The sequence below is a fragment of the Panicum virgatum genome, chromosome 1K (assembly GCF_016808335.1).
Source record: "Panicum virgatum strain AP13 chromosome 1K, P.virgatum_v5, whole genome shotgun sequence".
Classification (NCBI taxonomy): Eukaryota; Viridiplantae; Streptophyta; class Magnoliopsida; order Poales; family Poaceae; genus Panicum; species Panicum virgatum.
In genome coordinates this window covers 7,576,790-7,603,367 of record NC_053136.1, presented here as the reverse complement: position 1 = coordinate 7,603,367, position 26,578 = coordinate 7,576,790, and the positions used below count along the sequence as shown (strand labels likewise).

The window sequence follows — 26,578 nt, the reverse complement described above, 5'->3', positions numbered from 1 at the left end:
CGTGCTTTTGATCAGTCCTTTCCTGTCCTCTTACCAACACCATCCACTACTACCGGTCGGGTCGCTATGGTGGAAGATCATGATTCGCTGCTGATAGCGAGCTAAGCTGCCTAGAGGGCTAGATCGATCATCGATGTTTCCTTGGCATTCTAGCTAGCTATTTGGGCCTGCTATAGTTTTATTTCATGACCACTTGCACATTGCGAGAATTGCTGGCACAAGTATACTCAATTTTTAATGGTGCATCCAAACTTTTAAGACTGAAAACAAGTGCTGTACTGCTGTGTGCACACCAACTGATTATCACCTTTTAATTTTATTCTCATGGTTATCAACGGTTCACGTATATTTTTATTTTTGTTCAAGGAAAGCAAACAATGCAAGCTGGTATCTAAATTCCTTTTCTTTTTAGAAAAAAAGAGAGAAAAGAAAAAAGGCAAACATCTGGCATCTGACATTCAGTTGTCAAGATGAGTATATGACAAATGGTACATCAGGTAGTGCTGAAGTACTTTTGCTTGGGTGTGGTTTCTTAGAAGGTAGCTAGAGCAATGGTACCTTTAGTTTTACTATATGGAACTTACATATATTGTAACCATGACAAGTTTCCAGATAATGATGTGTTGCCTGTTTGTTAGTCCTTTTCACAGTAACTAACATGCTGGAGAAAGAGAAAGCAGTGATTCTAAGTGTACCTTTGAGCCTTACTAGCTACCAGACAAAGAAACGATCAATTCTAATTCAAGTAAATTTTGGCCAAAATTATCAGTAGTTTGGGCCGGCGATAATTTTTTTCTCGAAACTTTTGGTTGATCCCTGTTTTCAGAGTCAAATTTGAATTTGAATTTTTGTGCTGCAGTTCTGAGAATTAAAAGATTGTGCTGTAATTTGAATTTGAAATCTGCCTACGCTCTGCAGCTGGAAGGAAAAATCAAGTCACCAGTCGCCTCGGCCATTTGGAAACCGTGGGGGCCTAACAAGTGCAAGTTCTTCCTTTGGCTTCTCCTTCAAAATAGAATTTGGACGGCGGACAGACTTTTACTGCGCGAATGGCCTAACTCCTATTTCTGTCCGCTTTGCCGAAGAAACTTGGAAACTGCTTTTCACATGGTGGCCGAGTGCACTTACTCTAAGCAAGTCTGGAACGCAACTTCAGCTTGGGCGAACTGTACATCACTCTCACCTGACAACTGGAATGAGGGTAATGACTTACAGACTTGGTTCAAACTGCTGACAGCCGGTCAAACACAACAACGGGGACTGCAAACGCTGGTTTTGCTGGTGATCTGGTCACTTTGGAGAGAAAGGAACAGGAGAATTTTCCAACTGGAGGAATTGCCACCATCAAGATTTATCTCCTTCCTCCGAGATGATGTGCGGACATGGGTTTTGGCAGGTGCCAAACACCTAGATTCTTTAGTTGCTCATATTTTTTAGGAGTAATCCACTTTTCTCATTTGGCCTTTCCAGCATCCTGCATGGGAAGGAAGTTGTAATGGGCGCCACTGGCGTCACTGTAAACTCTTCTTCTATTTATTAATGAATGCTGGACAACGTCCGGGTCTTTAAAAAAAAAAGATTGTGCTGTAAAAGACCAGGATATCCTGTAGCCACTGACTCAGGAATCGCAGCCCCACAAATTTTCTATGGCGGGGAAGTCGAATGCGAACAACCAAATGTGACCTGCAGTATTCAAATTTTGCGGCAGATTATACGCGTCACAAAAACTTGTCGCTGAACTCTCATCCTTTCTTTCTATGCTCTGTGAAAAAAGGAATTCCCTGTGGGGTTAGGGCATCAAATCCTCCGGGCGAACAAGCCTTCCCTTTCATTCCTTTTCCTTCGTGGCAAATGACACTTTTGATTGATGAGAACAAGGCCGTGATCGATCGATGTCTGACAATTCATTGGACCCAGTGTTTAGTAGTGAAAGAGAAAAAAAAAACAAAAGGACCATCACATCGACTGTGCCAGTTGCTTGGAATCATCTATCTCCTTTTGAGCTGATAAAAGAAAAATCATCTGTCTCGTTACACTGATGGATTATTCATAGCAGATAGCAGTCAGCATATAATTAAGTTATTTGCTCAGGCTGATTTTTATGTGTTTTTACTGTACGGTCCATGGTTTTCACCAAAGTAGTGCAGGGCAGTGAATCCGAATGTTGTGAAAGAGATTGCCAAAATGCGTCCCAGAGAGAAAGTTAAGTTCCACTGTTCCAGTGGCATATGCTGCTGCCTTTCCTCTTCTGCTGCTGATGCACAACGTATACACAAGATATCTTGTCTGCTAGCTTTCCGAATACATCTGAAGAACAGTGGAGCACACACGAACACACCGATCATGTGGTTTGATGGCTCCTCAATAGTCCGTCCTAATTTTGGCCGAAGTGGCAAGTGATGCTCGACTGCCGAATACAATGTGTTACTGCGTAAGATACTCAGCTGATGCTACTTAACGTTAAGAGTAAACAATTCCATCTTATATCATGAGCTTCCAATCTGCAGAAGCATACTGCTCGTAGAATTCTTTGCAAGCTAATTTTTTCGATAATTTCCCCACATGCTGTTTAACAACTTGCAGTCGCAAATGATTTAGTTTAATAGTTTTTTTTTCCGGAAAGGAAACTTTACTAGTTCACACTTGGCGCTTTCTATGGGCTCAACTTCCCAGTAACTTCTATTAGCAGAACCTTGCTTCTGGAATCTGACGAGCTCATTAGTCACGGAATGTTCGGTGCTCCAAACATGGCTTGAGAGCAAGGATTATAGAAATCGCCGACTGCCAGCTGGGAGCGCGTCGCATGCGGCGGACCCCACGAACCATCATTGCGCTGCAGTGAGACAACACATCCATTTCGCTGGCTCGAGCGAGCGAAATACCAAGCGCCCGCTCCACCTTTCTCACTCCTCCACGTTGGATCCCAGCCCGTTCCGCGCCGCCCATAATACTTGCTCTGAGAATCAGAAACAGTTCGCTGCAGCCTGCAGGTGCAGGGGCCCCGTCCTTGGCGACAAAATTTCCAACGCTCAGTTTCAGACAGACGCTGCGTCGTCCTTTCGGGGCTCTTCCTTTTGCAGAGTATTGTGTCGATGCTTTGGATGGCATTGGACGGGGGAGAGCCGGCTGCAGACTGTTTGTAGAGCAGCGAAGGACAGGGGATTTCCGGCTGCCCATCTGGCAACTACCGTAAAAGAGTGTCCTTTTGTGCACTTGGAAAGTTTTTTTTTGTCCCCGTGAAAAATGCTAACCGTGCTCGGGGACCAATTAATTAAAAGCCATGTTACTTGTGAGGTTTTTTTTTTATAGCAGAATGTTACTTGTGAGTTGTGAGTACTACCCCATACGTTACCACCAACCTAGCAATCATGGCTGTAAAATAGCAGTCTTGTACGCTAGCTTTTTGAAGATCTTGAGAAGGAAGATGTGGACGGGCCAGGATCGCATCATCTGGGAGGAATTAAACTCCTTTTTTTTTCTTTTCCGCGACGACCGTGGCTGAGGCCCTGAGCACCTGGGAGGAAACTTGAGCACAACTAACCAAGCGTTACCATTAGCCTTGTTGCAGTAGTGGTCTCAAGCTGTCGTCCACACCACACGGAATCTTGGTGGAAAAGCGACGGCGTGCAGGGAGGAGGAAGGAGAAGCCCTCATGTTTGATCGCCTTGCTAGCTAGCAAGCACGCCGGGACGACGACTGTCGGAGACTGGGCGTCGTTGGCTCTGCGCTGCGGAAAGTTAGAAAACCTGACACTCTGAATTAAGCTGTGCTGGGAGCCGCGTGCGTCGTCGCGCGACGCGATGGTCACCGGGGGAGGAGGGATCGGAACATGTTCGATCGGGTCAGTTTGAAGCCGGCGGACTCGCGATAGATCGATCAGAGCATCGATGCCCATACAGGCCCGAGTAGATAGAGTAGGTCCCTTGTCGTGTCTCCGGGGCTCAGAATTTACTTCCGATGCTCAAAATTTTCGTAGCGCTGCGGGAATTTACTCCTGATCGAACCTGCCTGCCCTTGCTTCTTGTCCCCAGGGCAAGGGCAGCCATGCAAGTCGATCGCCGTGGCCTCGACGTCCGGGCGGGCCTATCCGAATTTCGAACCTCCCGAAAAGAGCAGCCATGCAAGGCGACGGCTCGGCTTGGTCGCGCGGCTCTAGGCACAGGGGAGCAGCTCGCGGCTCGGCGCTGGCTCGGTGGGTCCGGGAGGAGCCGGTGGCGGCGCACGGTCGCCGGCGGTGAGGGGCGCGGCGGCGGGTCGCCGGCGTAGGCCAATCCCGGCTGTCCGGGCACGAAACCGAACGCCGTTTGGACTGGGAGCGAGCGGAGACGATGACGAACTCATCTAGGGCATCGGTTCGGGGCTACGGTGATCGAAGCGGGGCGCACCGCGGCGGCACGCGGGCACTCGCTCCGGCGAGCGATTGGGGCGGCGTGGGAACACGAGAGAGAGGGGAAAAAGGGAACGCGACATTGCTCACCCTGTGGCGGATCTCCGGGAATTCTCGGGTGTCGAGGGGAGGTGGCGGAGCGGCAGCTCCTCGTCGAGTCTGAGCTCGGGCGGAGCTCTAATGGCGGCGGCGCTAGGGTTTGCGGAAGAGAGCTGCGGCTGCGGCTTCCAAGGGGTCCAGAGGGGGGGGGTCGCGGGCGCTATTTATAGGGGCTGCAGGGCCGCCTTGGCGTGCGGGCCAAGGAAGGGCGCGGGGCGGCGTGTTCGGGCCGGACTCCTTGAGTTGGAGTCCCGCTCGGACGGGAGGAAGGAGAAGCCCCCGACGGGCGGGCCCCGTGCGACAGAGAGAGGAGAGGGGGAAGGGGGAGGGGGTTGGCGGACTGCGCCGGGGAGAGGGAGTTGGGCCTGCGAGTTCCTCTACCTCGACGCGAAGCTCCGAGATGGTTCGAAGACGGCGGGGGCGCGTTAGAACGGCCACGCGGCGGCGGCTCCGAGCTCCAATCGGCGCGGCGGCGGAGGATAGGGTTTTGCGCGCGGTAGGAGGCGGCTCTGTGGCGAGCGACGGCGGAGCAGAGCCGGCGGGCGCGGGCGCGCACGCAGGAGCGAGAAGGGGAGGGAAAAAAAGGGTCGGAGAGCTCCTTGCTACCTTGCGAAACTCTGGGGCGGTGAACTTGTCGAGGAGAAGGCACGGGGTCGACGGCGAAATGGCGACGACTCGCGAGAAGGAAGACACCATGACGAAGAGGACGACGAGCGGAGCACTAGGGTGGTGTCGGATTTCACCGGAGATGCATGGATGCTGAGGATGGTGGGATTCTGGGGAAAAAATTATTTTAGAGATTCCCAAACAAGGAGCCTCCCTATGGATAGTCTATATTTTTGTGTGGAGTTGCCATGTGAGGTTGGTTTAATATATAGGGAGAAAAGTCTCACCATCCCACATCAACTAGCAATGTGGTACTAAACCTCCCTCTCATGCTAATTGGGTTTACGTGACTTTAGCCCATTAGAAAACACACGAATGGGCTCTTGAGGTCCATTAGAGATTTATGTACTTTTGATAGACTTAGCCCATTTAAAATTCGGAATTAATTATTTTCGGAATTAAAATAATTCTAGAAAAATTTAGAATTCATATTTAAAGTCCGAAAAATATTCCAAATGGCCCGAAAATTCTAGGAAAAATCCTAGAAATATATTGGGACCTAACGAACTCAAATAAAATATTTTGAGCTCATGAGAAGATTTGGAAGAGCCTCTAAAAATTAGAGTTTTCTCTAGGGAAAATGGGAAAAGAATCCAGAAAAATCCGGAAAATTCCCGGGAAGAACTTTTGATGATAGAACACGTTTTGAAAGGTTTTCACACTCAACAACACTATGCTTGTGACATGAATGCATCACCAAAAGAACAACATCATTTAATTTGAAAAACAACCAATATTTATTTTCTTTTACACTAAATTCTCTGTGAAGAAAAATAAATGTTGAGAAAATTTTAAAATTGTGAGAAAATTGTTGTTTTATTTTTAATTTTAATCACATCTTGAAATTCAAAAATTTCAGGGTGTGACATCAGCTGATGCTACTTACGTTAAGAGTAAACAATTCCATCTTATCTCATGAGCTTCCAATCTGCAGAAGCATCCTGCTCGTAGATTTCTTTGCAAGCTAATTTTTTCGATAATTTCCCCACATGCTGTTTAACAACTTGCAGTCGCAAATGATTTAGTTTAATAGTTTTTTTCCGGAAAGGAAACTTTACTAGTTCACACTTGGCGCTTTCTATGGGCTCAACTTCCCAGTAACTTCTATTAGCAGAACCTTGCTTCTGGAATCTGACGAGCTCATTAGTCAGCCTGCAGGTGCAGGGGCCCCGTCCTTGGCGACAAAATTTCCAACGCTCAGTTTCAGACAGACGCTGCGTCGTCCTTTCGGGGCTCTTCCTTTTGCAGAGAATTGTGTCGATGCTTTGGATGGCATTGGACGGGGGAGAGCCGGCTGCAGACTGTTTGTAGAGCAGCGAAGGACAGGGGATTTCCGGCTGCCCATTTGGCAATTACCGTAAAAGATTGTCCTTTTGTGCACTTGGAAAGTTTTTTTTTTGTCCCCGTGAAAAATGCTAACCGTGCTCGTGGACCAATTAAAAGCGATGTTACTTGTGAGGTTTTTTTTTTTATAGCAGAATGTTACTTGTGAGTTGTGAGTACTACCCCATACGTTACCACCAACCTAGCAATCATGGCTGTAAAATAGCAGTCTTGTACGCTAGCTTTTTGAAGATCTTGAGAAGGAAGATGTGGACGGGCCAGGATCGCATCATCTGGGAGGAATTAAACTCCTTTTTTTCTTTTCCACGACGACCGTGGCTGAGGCCCTGAGCACCTGGGAGGAAACTTGAGCACAACTAACCAAGCGTTACCATTAGCCTTGTTGCAGTAGTGGTCTCAAGCTGTCGTCCACACCACACGGAATCTTGGTGGAAAAGCGACGGCGTGCAGGGAGGAGGAAGGAGAAGCCCTCATGTTTGATCGCCTTGCTAGCTAGCAAGCACGCCGGGACGACGACTGTCGGAGACCGGGCGTCGTTGGCTCTGCGCTGCGGAAAGTTAGAAAACCTGACGCTCTGAATTAAGCTGTGCTGGGAGCCGCGTGCGTCGTCGCGCGACGCGATGGTCACCGGGGGAGGAGGGATCGGAACATGTTCGATCGGGTCAGTTTGAAGCCGGCGGACTCGCGATAGATCGATCAGAGCATCGATGTCCATTACAGGCCCGAGTAGATAGAGTAGGTCCCTTATCGTGTCTCCGGGGCTCAGAGTCGCTGATCGAAGACTAAATTTTACCTTGCAGACAGAGAATGAATCCTGGGCCAGCGAATGAAATTAGAAGCGAGAGGAACGAAACTGACGCGCCGAGCGGCGGCCACTGCCGGGCCGGCGGCGGCGCATCGCGTTCCGGTCAAGTCCGCCACCGCATCCACGGCGCGTCGTCGTCGCGTGGCCTTCCGATCCGTTCTGGGGAGTAAGGCCTTTGAGAAGACGACCCCCCATCTATTATTGCCGCAAGGTCTACAAGGATAGCCTCGCCTATCCAAACGATATATTATGTCCTCCTAGTGCAGGTGCAGCGATCGAGATCGCCTTGTCCCGCACCATGCTATGCAAAACGTCCCTCCCCTGTCCCCGTCCATGATCCCTCTCCGTCGTCGGGCTTGACGGAGACCGGCCGGCGAGCAGTCGTCATCAGTCGATCGAGCAGTAGCATCATGTATATCTTCCGATCGAGCCCACCAGGCGTCGTCACGTTCTGGCACCACCTGGCCGGGAGGGTGAACACGCCTTTCCCCTCAATGTCCATCTCCCGGCCCGGCCAAAGGATTCGAGATTCGCCGACGATGCTTTTGTTGGCTGGCATGCGGTGCATGTGCCGCTCCATCTATCCTCATCTGACTGGCTGACTCACTGAGGTCGCGCCACTCTATCGCTGACTGTACGGCCTGAACAATGGATAAAGCTAGCTAGTACATGCAGCTTCTCATCTCGATCTGGTAAGCCAGAATGGATAACTCCTCTATCGGCCGGCCGGCCGGCCGGCTTGCTATCCCGTCCTGTAGAATGTCCCAGCACGCAGCAAAGTCGATCGAGTAGTCAAGCAACGGCGAGGCCGATCGACGCGACCTCACCTGATGCATGACTTGGATCATCATCGAGTCAAGCGCCGGGCGGTGGTCTTAGGTCGCCGGCCAAGTTGGCGCAGCACAACGCGGCCGGGCCGGCCACCGCCCGGATCGCGGACGAGCACCTCAAAGGCCGCCGCCGCCACCACCACCACCGTCGGCCGGCGGATTCGAATCCCGCGGCGTCTGCGTCTCTCCCCCTCCTCGATCAGCTCGTGCGTGCAGTGCTTCACGTGTGCTTTTTTTTTTAAAAAAAAAGTCAACTGGTGGAGTCGTGTGTGCTTCCACACCCACCCGCACTGAACGGAATCCGTCGAGGCCACCGGCCGTACTGTACCTGGCCGGAACCCACCGGGCCGACGGGCTTTATTACGACCCCACGCGCGGCCCACGCTCTCGGGCTTCCCTTCCTGCTGTGCCCTTGTCATTATGGGCCAACTTTGTTCTTCCGTGGGCTTTGTGCGCTAACTTGGCCCGGTATCCAAAACATAAAAAGAAGAAATGCCTCATCTGCTTTAAACTTGATGGTAGTTTCTAGTAGTTTCCCGTCCTGTATTCACTAGAAGCCCTCAAGCCACGCCGCTCGTTTTCCAGCCCCATCCTTTCACTCTCCAGCTTCGTCTTCTGCAGTTCATTCCCTGGCCTTCTCCTTGCTGACCCTCGGCCACTTCAAACGGCTCTGCTCCGTTCTACATGCTCGCCAGCATTATTAGCTTGCTGCCATGAATCCTTACACATTTAGGCCGGGGGCAGTTGCTGATCATGGTAAGTGACAAACTGCTATGGGGATTCAGGCCGGAGCTCGTCGTCAATAACCGCAAGCACGCAGCAGCTACCAACTGCTATGGTAAGAATGTTTAGTACATAGAAAGCAAATGGTTTTGAAAAGTAGGATATAGAAAAATGGTTTTGTAGCTATTGAAGGAAGCAAGTCAAACTTCTACACTCTTCTCCACAATTCAAGGATAAGATATTTTTCATGGAGTTCTCTAGAATATCTAAATAAAATATATCAAAGATATTTCTAGAACTAGATATTTTTATGGAAGAGTGTAGAATTTAGATCAAGGGTTATGATTTTGCCACATGTCAATAATCCAATGGCCTTGTAACCCTATAAACAGTGACCTCCTCCCATGCCATGCCATTCATCCATGAGCATGGTAGATGAGAGGTGCTAGTGTTAGGAGAGAAGGATGAGTGCTAGGCTAGTCACTAAAAGAGAAGAGTGTTGTATACTCGTGTGTAGTATTATTGTGTTGCAATAAAGAGTTGTTCTTGTAAGTGTTGGTCTTCCAGTTAAGCAATATAGTTACTTAGTGTATAAGTTGTGATCCATCGAAGGTTGGCTCTGTCACCCGGGATCACAAAGGGTCTGGGCTTTATCGTAGGTTGGCTCTGCCACCCGGAAGCCGGCTTCATCTGTTGGTAGGATCTGCCACCCGGAAGTAAAAAGACGGCTCTGCCGTCAAAAGGACCCAATACACTAAGTAACTAGAAATTTGAGAGGCTGACCGACTCTAGAGTGAGTTGGTGTGTCATGGGTGTCGGTCCTCATCAAAGTGGGTATTAGGGCCACCTCGATATTCCAACAATAGCTAATGGTGCTAGACGACCTTAATAATTCTTACTCCCTCTTTTTGGTACATTAATTTTTACTATGCATCTAGATAAATTATTACACGTAGATACTTAGCAAGGTGGACGTCCGCCGCACCGGCCTTCTCGAGGAGGGGGATGCCCGTGCCAACACCATCATCCTGGGCAACCGCGCAAAGAAGATCGCCGACCGGGCCCGTCGCCATCCACTACGGTACCGTCGTCAGCCGCTCGACATACCGTGCTCTTCCAGTTCGCTTGAGCATAGAGGAGATGAAATATGTGCTTTGAGTCGAGTGTCCCATCTGGATGGAGTGGAAATAGTTTTGTTTTCATCATATCTGTTATTAGGCATTACTACGTGTTACGTGGTGATTGATAAAAATCATACGCAATGTAATTGGGTGGGAACATATGGTTACAGCGATTATGAAAGTGAGATTGAATTGTTTCAATTGTAGATGAAATTCGTCATTTGGCAAGATATATGAATTGGTGTTTGTTTGGATCTGCCTACTCTGAAAAATTTGTTGCCAATGTATGCCTACTCATGTGATTCTTATCTCATTCATAAGGTTAGGTATCTCCAAAACTGTTTCACTAAGGGTTGCACCAAAATATATAGACAAAAGTAAGAAAACTATTATTCGGTATTTCTGTTGTCGGCTCTTATATATCATACAGTACCCTTTGTAATCTGATGGTTTCAACTCTTCTCTTTCCTGCAATAGAAATTTCTGTCTTATTTTCTTCCATGAAAGAAGAATGAACTAATTTCAAAATACTTGTAGCTGGCTATAGCATCCTCCCTTAGTATTACAAGCAAGCAAATGGATACTTTGAAACTTCATTGCATGTTATTGTTGATACAAAATGAATTTCATCCCAATATAAGTTCAGGAATTTAATCAGCTGAGAACTTTCCTTGCAATAGCAAAACAAGAATACATCAAATTGCTTTTATTGTGACAGGATCATTGAATATATGCAAGAGGAATGATCTGATGAATTGTGTAAGGTATTGATTTCAGCTGATTTGTTCTTTTTGAATAAAATTAGGCTGCAATGGCACTCCTTAACTGATATTGAAAGTGAATTTGGCCCCCTAAGTTGGTTTTGGTGTTAATGACACGCACAATTAAGGAGCTAATGCGTTTATCAAGTGATGAGCAGGTTCAAAAATCATTGAAATGAGAAAAAGCACTTAACGATGCCATGTGCTTTTGAAACGGTATTTGAGCTACCTTGAAGATCTATTATTGTTTTCTATTTTTAATTTGAGTATAGGAAACACCGTACTATTAAGATGGATGCGAAAAGATGTCTTGGAGATGCTTTAGTGGCTAATTAAAATACTAACATCTCATGAGAGTCACCATGCACCCACTTTAGCACTTGTACCTGCTTTTTCTGTAGGGGTCGGAAGTTCCGATCCAGCTCGCCGGAAGTAGCTCATTTCTACCGTTAAAGGGTGCTCGGCTTGGAATTAATTTGGGGTAGGAAGTTCCGACCCAGGGGTCGGAAGTTCCGCCCCCCTAACATAAGTTGCTAGACTTTGCCGATAAAGGGCTCTCGGCCAAAGGTTTTCTTTTTGTCGGAAGTTCCTACCACGTTGTCGGAACTTCCTACAACCACATAGCAGCACAGTAATGGCTATATTTTTGGGCTCGGGTATTTATACCCCCTCACCCCTCTTACTCATTTGCTGCTGCCTCCACGAACACAACACATCCTAGAGCTTTCAAAACTTCTCCCCAATCCTTCCAAGAGCTAAACTTTGTGAGGATTTGAGCTAGGGCTTGGGTGAGAGCAAGATTCGAGTGTGAGCTTGAGCATCTGACTTTGAGAGCAGCCATTCCCACCTCAAGAGCACTAGAATCATCTCCAAAAGTCGATTCGCGTTTGTTACTCTTGAAGCTCGCTTCTAGACGGTTAGGCGTCGCCCGTGGAGCGTCCTCTCGCGTGTGTGCGCCCCTGGAAGTTTGTAATCTTCATTCCTCTCCGAGGAACTCATAGTAAGTGACCTTGGGCTTTAGAGGTGATCTCGCCCTTGGGTGAGGAGCATAGGGATTATTGAGCGTCGTCTCTTGAATCCTTCCTCAACGGAGACGTAGCACATTTGGTTGTGAACTTCGGGAAACAAATCGAGTGTCTCTTGTTCTTATTGTTCTTAACTTGTTCTTGTTGACTTTGAGCTCGTTTTGTCCCGATCTACTTTTGTTGAGTGTTACTTTGTGGGAGATCACTTGCAGGTTGCTCTATGACCTATTGGCAAACTTTTGATTCAAACACTTTTCCCAGGTTCATCTGAAAACTTGTAATTCGTTCAAATTCTTACCATTGTCGGAAGTTCTTATACAATTGTAGGAAGTTCCTATCCATCGGAACTTCCTATAAAGGTGTCGGAATTTCCATCAGACTAATCCGCTACGAAGAATTTTTCAGGTTTTTTACAGGTTCGCCTATTCACCCCCCTCTAGGCATCACCTAGATCCTTTATATACATGATGCTCAAGCTATACAAAAAGATTGGAGAAGCGCAGCCAAACGTCTGGAGTTAAAATCTTTTTTTCTTTCAGTTTTTGCTAACCTTAGTAAGGGGTTTGTTTCAAAGAATTCAGCCTGTAATTCCCAATATAACTACTGCTTGTGTGCTGCTGCAAAAATGCCAGCACATGTCTGGTGAGTGGACGAAGTCTTAAGCTCATGGCGTGCTGGTGAGTGGACGAACTCTAAGCCCATGGCGTCGATGTTTAATAGAGCCTGAGTTTTACAGGTGCCATAAAAAAATCCTGAAAAAGGTAAGGTCCCCATATATATACAGTAGAGAATATACCAACGACCCTCTTCCGCAAAGAAAAAGGAAAACTAGAGGCAGCGTGATGGTGCATAGAGCTTCATACTTATCATTTGTATAGGAGCAAAATCACTGCGCCTTTATCTAAGCCTGCGATTTGACGCTCAAGCCTAAGCTCTCGCTGCTCGCCCACCCATCCTGGCTCTGTTTGGTTCTCCTAGCGCACACAAGCCGAGAAAAGAATCTCGCATGCATGGAGTGCTAAATGAAATCTATTTGTAAAATATTTTTAGGGATGGATATAACTTTTCGCGACGAATCTAATGACGGTAATTAATCGATTATTGGCTACATTGATGCTATAGTAACCATCCTCTAATTACGCGGTCAAAGGCCTCATTAGATTCTTCAGGGTTCCTAGCGCAGGAGTTCTGAAGTTGGTTTTGTAAACTGACTTTATTTAACACCGTAATTAGCGGTCAAAGTTTCCTAGCACTCATTAGCGCAGAGAACCAAACAGGGCAGTCAAAGTTACTTGCATGGAGTACTGCAGGTTCCAGAGTACGTCGTCAATGGAAGGTCGGTCGCTTGGGTCACTAGCCGTGCAGTTGAGGGCTATCTCGGCAACCGTCCTCAGCGAGTCCACTGCAAAAGTACCATGGATCGCTGGGTCTGCCATGTCTTTCAGCCTATCTTGGTCTTCAGTCAGCGCCTCACTTAGCTGCAAATCGTCACGATAAACAAAATTATACTAGTGTTGCTCAAGTGCAAACTCAGTGGCATTCTCTGGAGATGGAGCTTGAGATTAACCTGAGCTTTCAGTGACTCCAGTTGGCTTTGGGATTCTGTTGGTTTGCCTGTGATCACCTCCAGGAGAATTAGGCCAATCTGGTAGATGTCTTGCTTATCACCTTGTTCCGCATTGTGAGCACTGGGGAGCAGAAAGAATCAGGTTGGTTTATTCAACGCAAGAAAATTGTATTACTAATTCATTCTGGAAACCGATTGGTAACCTAACAAGTAACAACCAATCATTTGGCTTGTGTTTATTCCTAACTAATAACCACTAGATACAGTTCTAGTTAATTATATGGAGATGCATCTCTCTTTCCACAAGGTAACATGAACAACATACCTGCCAATATCATTATCTTCATGGACAGCAAATGGGGTCTCTGAGAAAATCTGAGAGATAGGAACAGGTACAGCTTAGCTACCAGGCAAGCAATGTGGAACTTCACCAATCATTTTGAACTCACTTTGCCATTCTTGCTAGTTGAAATCATTGGAAGACTGAAGTCGCTGATCTTCGATGTGAGGGTCTTGTCCAGAAGGATATGTTCTATGTTGAGATTATTCTGTACGATCCCAGGAGCGGTCACATTATGCAAAAACTGAACCCCTCTCGCAATGCCAATGGCAGCAGAAACGCGTTGGGGGCCATTTGAGCATTTCACGTTTCCTCCACTCTGTAAAATCAGTCAAAACATAAGTTGGGAGTCATGCAGATATTCAGTTATATATAACTACATGCATGACAGCGTTCACTGTAAGAACCATACCAGTAAGGTGACTTCTTAAAGATCCATTTGTTACACATTCAGAGATGAGGTATACTGAGCTGGCAATATTAGGATTCTCCTGATCACTGACAATGCAGTGACCAAGGATGCTGACCAAATGACGGTGCCGAAGTTTAGAAATAATCTCCATGTATTGGACAAGGCTCTGGGGGGAGTACTTCGGCTTCAGCCTCAAGCATCTAACCAGTACTCGTGAACCATCTTGAAGCTGACCATTATGGGTGTGTTTGGTTCGTTTCTTATGGGAGTCTGGCTGGCAAAACTAAGCCTGCCTCTAGCAAGTCAGGACCTGTTTGTTTGGTTGTCTGCGCTGCTGAGTCTGGCTAGGATAAGTTCGTGTTTGGTTGGTCGGCTTGTCTTGCATACAGTCACCTCTTCCTTGGGCTGGTGAGTTTATCCCCTTTGAGACTTTCTGTCGAACAGATGGCGGGCATTGCTCATGGCTACAGTACCCCCGGCTGGCAGCTCTGCTCTCTGCTCGGTGCTCGCTGTGGCAACATGTAAGGTTGGTACGAGAGCGTGGGCTGAAGGCGATGGCATGAAGGATGGTACGTGGATGTGCACATGGACGACGGCGTGAGCTGAAGGCGACATGCAGTGGCGCGCCGGTGGTGAGCGGTGGCACAGCTCCGGTGACGCAGCACTTGGGCGACAGAAGGGGCAGGGAAAGTGGCGCGCCGGATGCGGCATGGCACGACGAGGATGGTGGTGGGCTTGGCCCAGGCTGCGGGCGCGTGACGCGGCGGGAACAGCGGTGGCCGGAGAGCTTGGCCGGCGGCCATGGCCGCTGCTCCGCGTGGCGCAAGGGACGAGCGAGGGGGAGGCGACGTCCCTCGAGTAGCACGACGAGGACGCGGACGCACTTGTCTTCGTCGCACAACGCCTCTGTGAGCGCGGCCGCGGCCTCCCTCCGCATCCCCGTGCGAATCCACGACGGCGAGCGCGGACACGAATCCACGGCTCAAGCCTAACCGGCTTCCCCGAGCTGGCGCCGCCGATGAAGTAAGACGCCCACCAGCTCCGCGCGCGGTCTCGACGCCCGGAATCGAGCTCGCTGCCGAGCGCGCCGCTGAATCGAGCTCGCGACCCTGTCCTTCCACCGCCAGGAATCGAGCCTGCTGCCGAATCGAACCGGTACTCCGCCTCCTTGTGTTGCTCGCCACCGGATGCCATGGCGCTCTGCGTGCTATGGGGAGGAGCACGAGGACCGGGGAGCGGCGCGCGAGGAGAAGAGCAGCGCGCGAAGGACGGCGGACGAGTGCTCTGGTGCGAGCTCGGTGGGTAGAGCGGTGACGGGAGTGGGGAGGGAGCTGGCCCAAGGCAGGCTCTAGAAAAACGACCAAAAAGGGTCTTTTTTTAGCTATGTTAAAGCTATTCGTACTTGTCTATTCTAAATTTATTCTCTAAAAAAATATTTTTATTCTGATCATTAAAATTTTATCCTCTATTTCAATATTTTTCGTACTCGTTATACTCTATATTTCATAATCTATATTCTAGTCATTTACATTTCCTACTCAAATCCACTCTACTCACGCCTTCTATAGCCACTGACGAGTTGGGTCCACACTTATCTCTGCCACCTCTCCCCTCCCTTCTCTCTCTCCTTGTCACCCTCCCCTGCTCCGCGTGCCGAGCGCACGGCTCCCGCCGGCGACAGGGCCGGCCGGCGGCGGGGCAAGGCGGCGCGGCACGCGGCTCCCGCTGGAGATAGGGCTGGCCGGCGGCGGGGCAAGGCGGCAGCGCGCGCGGAGGAAGCAGAGGAGAGCAGGAATGGCGGCCGGCGGTAAAGGAGCCGGTTCCGGCCGCGAAACGGACGGAATCGCTCGGGTGAGCGGCGGCGAAGGTGGAGGAGGGGCCAACGCAGCTTCTTGCAGGAGGAATCGAGAGAGGGCGGCGCGTGGAGGCCGGAATCGAGGGAGGACGACGGCTCTGCTCGGTGGTGGGGCGGCACGACGGCGGTGGGCGCGCGACCCCAGCTTGCCTGCCGCCGACGGCGCAGCGTGCGCCTGCGGGCCCGGGCGCGGGCGAGCGGGCGGCCGGGGGAGCTCCGCGCCGCCGCGGCCTTCGGCGGGCGAGCTCCGCCGTGGCTAGCGGGCGGCCGAGGGAGCTCCTTGCCGCCGCGGCCTTCGGCGGGCTCCAGGGCAGCTCGTTGGGGCGGAGCAGCAACGGCAGCAGCGCGTTGGGGCGGAGCTGCGGCAGCACGGTGGCGCGGCCTCGGTGGGGTGGAGCGGCAGCGGCGCGTGGCAGGACGGGCGGGCCCCACGCCACGTTGCAGCGATGGCGGACGCCCTCGGTGGACGCTGGAAATAGCGAACGGAGGTCTGAACGGGGAGATGGCGGGAGCTTCCCAGTACGCCGCTGCAGCGCTTCCCTACGGTATCGCGTCCTGCAGGGAACGATACCGCCCGCTGCGGGTAGCCTAAGGCCTGTACGGTGGCCCGGTGAAGCCTGGCTAAGTGGGCTGGCCAGGCCAATCAAACAGCACCAAATTTGCTCAACCTGGCCTGGGCTGGCCCAAGCCACCTTACCAAGCGAGGCACATATAAAAGATAAATTTTTTTTGCCTCTCCGAACTTTGGGCCGAGTCCACTTTTTCTCCTTGAATTTGAAGAAAAAAGTCCATTTTACAACCTCCAATTATTGTGCTGGTTCAATTTTCAACCTTGATGTACAAAACCAGAAATCTTGCAACCTCCAACTATCAAAACCGTTTGGATTTCAACCTTATCACTGTTCCAGGGTGGTTTTTCCTTTTTTTTCTCTCTCTCCAAATTTAATAGCAAGGGAAAAATAGTTAAATGGGTCTAAAAATTATGAATTTTTTTAGAGAGGTAGAGTAGGTGATAGGTAACCTATTTTAACTATTATTTTTAGTTGAAACTCAAAAAAATTTGAAATATAAATATTCTAATATGGGTAAAATTTTAAAATTATTGAATTTTTAGGGCATCAAAAAGTGCTCCAAAATTTATCAAATTTTAAACCTAAGGTTCATTTTAAATTTAGTTTACCATGTTAATTTTATTTGACTGATATTCCATACCAATATTGTAAGTTTGTTCAAAAAGGCCAAATTTGCGCCAAACTTGATTATTTTAATAGATTTTGAAAAATTTCCACAAAACATGAGTGAAATGAAATTAACATGATAAACTATGTTCAAAATGAACTATAGGTTTTGAATTTGGTAAAATTTGGAGCATGTTTTGATGCCCTAAAAATTCACTGAAATTTAAAATTTACCCATATTCAAATATTTATATTTTATTTTTTAAAGTTCCAACTAAAAATAATAGTTAAAATAGGTTTCCTATCACCTACTCTACCTCTTTAAAAAATTTCATAATTTGTAGACCCATTTAACTATTTTTCCCTTGCTATTAAAGTTGGAGAGAGAGAAAAAAAAGGAAAAACCGCCCTGGAACAGTGCTAAGGTTGAAATCCAAACGGTTTTGATAGTTGGAGGTTGCAAGATTTCTGGTTTTGTACATCGAGATTGAAAATCAAACCAGCGTGATAGTTGAAGGTTGTAAAATGGACTTTTTTCAATTTTGAAACCAGATGACCAGCCTCCTCGGACTCCCTCCCGGAAATCGTATACATCTTCCGGAAGATTTTTTCTTCCCCACCTTCCAGTGTTTGAAATTTGTTCAAACTATCTCATTTGTTGGATCTTACTCAACCCTATTCTTCCTTCCTCACCATGCGCCGCGCGCCGCCCCCTGAGCCTGCCCCTCTGCCTACTCGCGTCGCGCACGCCCGCCTGCCCGCCGCGCGCCGCCGCTGCTTGCTCCTGTTGCGTGCTGCTCGCTTGCTGCCGTTGCTTGCTGCTGCAATTGCTGCGCGCGCGCCGCTGCTGCCGCACGCCGCCTCCTGAGCACGCCGCGGCCCACCGCATCCCCGCTGCCCGTAACAACCCAAATTTTAAATAGAAATAAAATCAAGACAAATAAATAAATCAATGTTTGATTTGGTTTTTATTTGGCTCTTCTCATACTTTATGCATTAATAACCCTCCTTGAACATGTTTAAAAATATTGCTAAAAGATGAGTGATAAAATAAATTCTCCAACTTTTACATAAAATCTTAAAGCACTAAACTAGTTTTGGTGAGCTCCTCAAGGTTTTTGAGAATAATTTAAATTTGAGTTTGAACTCTTGGTTTGAAAGTGAAAAAAAAAGAAGAGCTCACCTCGGCTTGGGCTGAAACCCAGCTGGCCCACCTCCCTCTCCTCTTTTTTTTTCCTTTTCTATCCGCTGGGCCGGCCCGACAGCGGCAGCGGCCCACTCCAGCCCGCGCTCCTCTTCTCCTCCCCGTGTCGCTGCCTGCCCGAGCCCGCGTGTCAGGCTCGCTCGTCGCCCCCGCCGTCGTCGTCCTCCCGCGCCGCGCGTCGCTGCGCCCGCGTGCGCCAGCGCCCGGCGCTGTTCCTCCACGCCTCGTCACCCCGGGCACAGCGCAGCATAGCAGCGCCCGTCCTCGGCACAGCACGGCCCGTCCTCCCTTCCCCTGTGCCGCGCGGAATTCGCCAGCTCCGCGTCGTCCAACCGCGCTGCCCGGGCCAAGGACGCGAGCTGGACATAAGCATTCAAGGCTGCAAGATGCTCCAGCGCCGCACTGCTCCTCCCCGTCCAGCTCGCACTGTCCTCGCTGCCTCTGTGTGCCAGCCTAGTGAGCCCCAGCTCACGTACGCACAACGTGCGCACGCTGAGCACGCCGCTCACCTCCACTCTCTCAGCTTTCCTCTCTCTGTCGGCATCACAGTTCTCTTCTAGTCGCTCTTCTACTCCACCAAAGCAGCACAACAACGAGTAGCATGCCTCCCCGCCCTCTCCGCTCGATCTCTCCCTCCTGTCTTTCTTCTCTAGCAGCTCTCACGGATCCTCTCTCTCCCTGATCTTCTTCTGTTCTTTCTTCATCCATCGCAAGAACAAGTCGCTTCTCTCGGCCAACAAGCAAATACTAGCAGCTGCAACTCCTGTCGCCATCTCGCTGCCCTTTCTCTCTCCGGCAGACCATGCAGGAAGCAAAGCAGAGCTCCCTGCTCTCTGCTAGCAGCAGCAAGAAGCCGCCACGCCTTTCCGGGCCGCCGACCTCCGCCGTCGTGCGTCGCGGACCGGCTCCTTCGTCTCTCCTCCGTCCAGTTTGAAGCCACGAGTAGCACCAACAGCGCCGCCGACGCCGACGCCGGCCACAAGTCGGAGGAGCTGCCGGGTCGGAAGCTGCAACGCCGCTGCGCCAACCACGACGACGACCACCGCGAGCTCGAGGATGCCCATGCCGCCGGCGCCGACCCGTTGAACCGCAAGCGATCCGCGAGCCTGCCCGCGTCACCTCGCCACGGCCACAACCCCTTCTTGCGCCGACCTTGCCGTCCTCGAACCCCACGGTGAGCGGCACGACCTTGCCATACCCTATAGCCTTACTGCCGCCTTGCTGCCGTCGCATGTCACGGCCACGAGCATCTGCTCGCCATGGTCGTGCGTGCGCTCGCCACTGCACGCTCTGGGCATGCACACGCCCAGGCAGATACATGCACAGCACACCCTGACCCGTGCCGGCCGCAAGGCGGAGCTTTTGCCTTGTCCTGCTCGGCCATAGCCCTCAGCCAGGCTGAGACCGCGCACGCGCGCTCACCTTTGGCCTCGAGGCCCTTCCTTTACTCTTCAAGGCCATGCCTCTGTGCCGCCCTAACATAATAACCGAGCTGCTCTGCCGGGAGCAATGATGAATTGAAGCTGCTGCCGGGAGCAATGATGACGTCGACGGCCACGAGCACGAGGAAGCCGAGCCGGAGATTGATGCCGACACCGCGAGCCGGGGAACAACGCCGAAGCCAAACATCAAATACGTCGTAGAATGCAGCAATTGTGTCACCGCCGCGAGCCCTTCGCGCGTGACACAGCCGTGCCGTGGCCATGGAACGCCATGGACTCGCGCAGGCGTAAAACTCACCCAGCTACCAAAAGCCTGCACCTGGAAATCACGGCCGCTACCTCCCGACCTTGTCACGGGCGGACACGACACGACCCGGCCATGCCGAGCACCGTGTGCGTGAACGCTGCCGGAGGACGTCGCGCTTGCCGCTGTTCTTGCACACCCCGGGGCACAATCCAAGTCGCCGCAAACCAGGTGATGTTGGACACCGAGAGCGCAAGGCTACACATGCCCATACACCCGAGGCAAAGAGCTCTAATTAAGGATGCAAGTGGCCGTTTTCCTTTAGAAAAATAAAAAAAGAGAATATGTTTGGAATACACTTAACCTTAAGAACTCACATCAACACGTGCTTTTACATCCTTGCCCAAATAAACTTTAAATTAAATACTTATTTTAGAAGCTTTTCTAAAAATCATGCTCTATCATCTCAATGTATTTATTTGGTTGTTTATTGCTGTTTATTTGGTTCTTTTGCATGTGTTTTCGTTCGTCCAATTCGCATAGATGACGGGACGTTCATGACCGCGCCAGACGCCGAGTGAGACGCTGATCTAATACTCTGAGAATATGAACAATCGGTAACAAGACAAGCACCTCTTTGATCATTCTTGCTCCTATTTAAATTCTTAAGCCTAAAAATACATGCATGTGATGATGATTTTTATGAGTCCAAATGTTATTTTGTGTCGGGTAGATACGTCCTATTTTAATGCATTTATCTTCCTTGATAAGCTGTACCCTTTATTCCTTGTCGCCGTAAGTTTATGGGTTGTCCGTCTAGCTCGGAGTCATATGCTTAATTGGCTTAGTATTTTGCGCGGTAATTAATTAGCATCACATGGGTTGGTGTCTTTTAAAGGAAATATACATTTATATGGTTACTTTTAAAAGATAAAAACTCTATGGTAGACGCGGGTGAATATGTGGTCTAGTGGTCATATTGGTACGAGGATGAATAAAAGAATATGGTTGAAGGAAAAAAATAGATGATGGTTATGACTTGGTTCCATATGCGTTCCCGGCGCATTTAAGGTTTTACTCACCCGTGTCAAATTAAGGACCGGTAATTGACATCATTCTAATCAAGTATTACAGCGCAACCATACGTGCCTAAGTGGGTATGACCCTAGCTTATTAAGTCAGTTGGCCCGAGAGAATGCTGCCGCCCGAGAACTCGAGGAGTTCGTCGGTGTCGGGGTAGCTAACCCGGTCAGATGTACGGAGCCGCGATACTCCGGCAGACTGTCGTGTAGCATATTTTGGGTTCGGCTGATGTAACGGCTTTGTCATGTTAGCTTGCCAACACATCAAAGGAATTGTGTATACGCGCGTTGGCCCCGCGCTGGCATCAAAGCGAAACATGTCGTGTGGGTAAAGTGTACGACCTCTGCAGAGTGTAAAACTATTCGAATAGCCGTGCTCACGGTCAAGAGCACTTGAGCTAGTGGCCGGTTTTAGAATTTTGATTGGGAAATTTGGTATGGGTATTGTTTGACAACACATGCACCGGTTCAAAGGTTGTTGGACTGATATAGTTGGTCAAAGGATCGCAAAAAGGGAAATGGGGAGTCGTGATTGGTAATGTCGGTCTAATTTATTTAAAACAATTTTTTTGCAAAATATACGTATGCAGTCTCACTAAATAAAAAAATACAGCCTAGTGCTAGTGAACCTGTCAGCCTTCCTTGTTTAGCCATGCATATATTATAGGATTTTTTATATACATCCAAAGTCTTGCGAGTACAAAATTGTACTCACCCTTGTTGCTAAAATTTTTAAATTCATAGTTCGAAGATGAGCCGTCTCAGTTCCTTGCCGAAGGATGCGGGTTTTCGACGTTGGTTCTTTCTAGAACTAACTCCCAGTCAGTTGCCTGTGGGAATGGTGAGGCACACTACTGTAGGATTGAAGTCCTATATTTTCTGTTTGCTTCTGCTGCAGATTATTAGCTCTGATTAAATTTTAATATTACTAACATGTTTTTGAGTGCAGTTGTGATACCGGTGCTGTTGTGCGTACTTACGGACTGATCATGGGACAAGTACAGTAAGGCACAACGGAAACCCGGGTATTTGTACGCCTGAGGGCCCACATTGCCCGAGCACGACGAGCTGCCGCCGTCGGCCGCCGGAGTCGGAGAAGATGAAGGATGATGTTGGGTTCAACATTTTTAATATATTGATTCAACATTTTCGAAACACTAGTTCAACATTTCCCAATTGTTGAATCAACATTTTCAAAATATTGGTTCAATATTTTTGAAAAATTGGTTCAATATTTTTTTAAATAAATAGACTTTAGTGGGCTTTATAGGTAATTTGCTTAACTATCTTCCACAAGATCTTGTATAGCACCCCCCTCACTAGGGTGGGAGATGCCGCAGGCCGTGAAGACTATATATCGCCCGCGCTTTAAATCTAGTTGCCATCGCCTGAAGGGAATCGTGAGGCGTGATTTCGGCCCACGAAGAGAAGTCTATTGGCTTATAGAAGAGCGACAACATATTTAATAATATATTGATAACAATTCATCCCACAATTTTATAGAAAGACGGGCAGAAGGCAGCCACTCGTGGAAGACATGTAAGTCTGTAACAAAGTCTTGAAGTCTTAGACGTGTTTATTTGTTCTTTCCTTTTTCTATTTTCATTTATCTTTCCTTTCTAATTCTTTGTCTATTTATTTATTCCTTGTTTATTTTTTCTTGTTAATTTTTTTTCTTGCAACGACTAGACTAGTTGATTATTTTGTATTTTCTTGTCTTTTTATCTTTTGTATTTTTATTTTTTATTTTCTATTTTCTATTTTTATAATCCTTGTTTATCATTGCAGTTTAAAATAAGGAAATAATTCTTAACCAAATCAGATCAAGCGGCAACACCCTCGCAGTTTTGACTGTCACTGACATGGAGAAGCTTGCAAGTTGCAACCATGGAGTGATTCATACAAGAGACAAGACATCAGGCAAGCAAATCGAACTCGCCATGGCTGGCAAGGCGAAGGAGAGGTTCTGCTTCCTGGACTTGCTCAGGGCAGTGCCTTCCAAAGGACCTATGGCCTTCCTCCGCGCACGGCCGCGCTGTGCCACAGCATCCGTGCCGGCAGCCTAGGCACCCTGTCGGCCGCTGAATTGCCGAAAGGGGGCCTATCGGCACCATGATGGCCGGCAGGGTCCTATCGGCGGCGGTCTCCTGATCACCGGCGTCAGCCCCAGCAGCAGCCACGTCCCACCGCTGACCGTCAAGCACATCCACGGCCGCGTCCTCCGCATAGACCTCCTCCTCACCCCGCTCCTTCCTCCGCGCGCGTGCGCTCTCCTCCCTCCTCGGGCCTGCACCTCCACGCGCTCCTCCCCACCCCGTCCCACCTCACCTTACTCCCCATCGCGATCAAGTCCGCCTCCCGGCCGCACTCACCGCGGGGGCACAGCTCCCTCAAGCTTCTCCCCTCCTCCCACTCCCACTCGAAGACGATGATTGCCATTGCATTCAGCCTCCTTACAACTGAACCAGGAGAGAACATTAGGGTCACCAAAAACCTACGAGTATGCCATCAAGCTCATATCGAGGATAACCTGTCGCGAAACTATTGTTCGAGATATAACAATCGATTTCATTGCTTCAGGGATGGTCAATGCTCTTGCAATGACTATTGGTACTATACCCTGTTGCAGTTTTGAGCAGCATGGAGAGCTGGAAGCATCTCCATTCCATTTTTGTGCTAGATTTGTGGTTGGAGCATCAAGGATAACTATCTGCAGAGGACTTTAGGAATTAAAATGGCTAAATGTCACAATTTTACAGTTTACTGCATGTCTGCATACATTCAGATGCCAGATTGGACATTACGGGCTTCTTTCTACACAAAATTAATGCCAGTCAAGTTGCTGCATTGCCTTGTTCGCTTGTTGCCTCAAGGGAACTAGCCTATAGCCCTAGCCCGCACATTTGTGCGGCTAGTATTGAAAATTCAAAAATTTATATGTCATTGTATCCTTTCTTAAATACTATTTTTTACCATACATCATCCTATTCATTATCATTAACTAGCACGGTGGCCCGCGCAAATAGCGCGGGTAGCTAGTTTTATTTTTGCTATCATTTTAAATTTTTAAATTTGTCAAAGTTTATTGTTTAATTATTTTATGTTAGTTTAATATGGATAAAAATATTTTCTCCTAAAGCTATATGTGTCCACCACGTAGCTAAAATTTTTTGGCGCTTTGCTGTAGTAAATGACTGTCATAGTTTAATTGTCTTATTTCATCCAAAAACTATTCTTTTAAATATATGTTTCTTTAACTGTAAATTAATTTTGTTATTCAATACTTGGCCTAAATGTATTTAATTTTTGATTTGGCGGGTGCTTGCAGCCCAACTAACTAATAGTCACGCGAGCACACGGATAATTCTGGCCGGTAGCTATCTTCCTCTATCGTTCCCCTTTCCCATCCTTCCCTCCCTCCACAATTTTTCCAGAGCAACCATGAATTCAGAAATTAAGATCCAGAGGACCCAAATTGATCAGTGTTCCTCACAGTCTGTAGGAGTTCTCTGGGGGCGTGGCCTATCTCCCTCCTCGTCCAGACCTCCTTGCTCCCCGTCCTTGCCTGTACTCCGCACCTGGTCCACCGCTCGCCAGGTTGCAGGCGCTAGTCCCGCTTGCCTTGTGTTGGCTTTGCCTGTGGATTAAGCGGGTGCGGCTGCTGGCTCCGGCCCAGACTACGGCGTTGGCGCTTTACAGCCGAAGAAGAGATTCTTTAGTTTTTTCGTAGCAAGTTTCCTAATTGCTGCCCCAAGCATGGCTGGGCACGTTGGGTACTGCCGCCCAACCTGACTAAACAGCAGCATGCACGTTAGCACCAGGAGCCAGAGCAGGAAGCCGCAAGCCGACATGGACAAATTTATTGAAATATGCATTTCAATAGTGCACATTACACTTCACATTGATGCATGTATATTTAAGTAATTTTGCATCGGAATATATGTTTTTGCAAAGAGTCGTTATTTAAAATTTGACATGTATTCGAGAAGATGCTTACACTATATTTCTTTAATTGATTAGAAGTTCTCCTTGTACACAATGTTTTTAGCTTCATTCTGTCCCTGACATTTAGAGTCACCCATGACCACCTTCAGCCTTTTCCTGTGTGTGACCCTAGATAACACTACATATAGCTGACCATAGTAGAAAATCTGCTTAGGCAAATATAATCCAACTGTGTTTAGAGACTGACCCGGCCTGGCACTTATTGATGGTCATTGCGAAGCAGGCCGAGGGGGATTTTGCCTTCTTTTTAGCATAAATGGCCACTTAGAGTCACTTGGCGACATGATGATGAGAGATATATATGTATACTTTTTGGCCCACCTATGTTCCTGTAATTATTTTTGCCTTGATATATTTGTTTCCAAGTTGATTTATTATTATTGTTGTACCATTGCATAAAGCTGGTGACTGGTTGATGTTTCCAAGGAGCATCACTGGTTGGCCGACTTTTAGCCTAAGCTCATGGTTTGGGATTCTAGGGAACTTCAAGCTGATGAGAAATGTCGTTGGGTTTCATGCTGCTGTTTGTAGATGCTTTGCACACGTTGTCTGAGCTATGGTACATCACTTATTCACCTTCTATTTGGCTCATTATGTACTCATTTATCTCAGCTACCATTTCATTTTTTTGCATGTATACTCTTTTCTCAAGGAATTTTGGGTCTTGGTAGTTAGTAATAAACAGCTCTAAATAGGTGCTTTGTCTAGCATCAGGTCACTTGGGATTTGGATCCACTCGTCTCCTTCTATGATGAGTTGTAATCACATCACCCATATTCAGTCTCTACTCAGCAAAATCCTTGACCTCTGGTTGTTTTTATCGTTAGATATACATTTGAGCTGCATGTTCTTTGTGAGGTTGTAAATTTCAAAGTGGTTCTAGAGATATTAGTGCTTGATATATGCGTTGACTATGTGCTCTCTCCTCCCTTTGGGAACAGCAGGAAGGATTTGCAGAAGTCTCCTAGCACAACGGTCATCCCTTCGAGTATTTTTTTTGTCATTGTTCTCATTGTTAAATCTGTGCATGTCCTTGAGGCTTTGGTCTAGTGCCTCTGTGCAATTTCTATTTGCTATTAGAGTTTCATCCCACAGAATTAGATAGGTCTTCTTGAGCAGTTCTGGGAGAGAGGTTCCTTGCTTGATTTTGCACATTTTTTGGCTTGTTGATTTCACATGTTGATTCATCTGTTATGTTAATTGGAATTCTAAATCTGGAGTGTGTTGTTCTGACACCTTGGAGTAGAAGAGCAGCTATATCACACGATGCGATGGCTAGTACTATCTTGCCTTCGGATTGTAGCTTCGTCATGATCTTTCTCTATAGGTATGTTTTACCTGTACCACCATAGCCATTGACGAATATTTATTTTCTTAGCCCTTTGTCGACCGACTCCATTATAGTGTCGTATGTTTTTTTAGCTCAGGGTTGAGATTGTTCATAATGCTAAAGTTTTTGCCCTAAAAAAAACTTGACCTGCGGAGGAA

At 48.2% G+C, this 26,578-nt stretch overlaps 1 protein-coding gene and 1 long non-coding RNA gene across 2 annotated transcripts; one reads left to right on the top strand and one right to left on the bottom strand.

The window, feature by feature from the left end:
- Positions 1-12,151: 12,151 nt before the first annotated feature.
- LOC120648495 (probable LRR receptor-like serine/threonine-protein kinase At1g14390) lies at positions 12,152-16,117 on the bottom strand. The gene is made up of 5 exons (XM_039925260.1): positions 14,081-16,117; positions 13,778-13,987; positions 13,654-13,703; positions 13,329-13,449; positions 12,152-13,239 (listed from the first exon to the last, which is right to left on the bottom strand). Exons 2-5 carry the CDS (start codon positions 13,802-13,804, stop codon positions 13,018-13,020), a joined length of 420 nt encoding a protein of 139 aa, XP_039781194.1. The 5' UTR covers positions 13,805-13,987; positions 14,081-16,117; the 3' UTR covers positions 12,152-13,017.
- Positions 16,118-18,794: 2,677 nt separating this feature from the next.
- Positions 18,795-22,903, top strand: LOC120648487. Its single transcript, XR_005664965.1, has 3 exons — positions 18,795-19,491; positions 20,547-20,620; positions 21,830-22,903. It is a non-coding gene; the product is annotated as an uncharacterized LOC120648487 (long non-coding RNA).
- Positions 22,904-26,578: the final 3,675 nt, after the last annotated feature.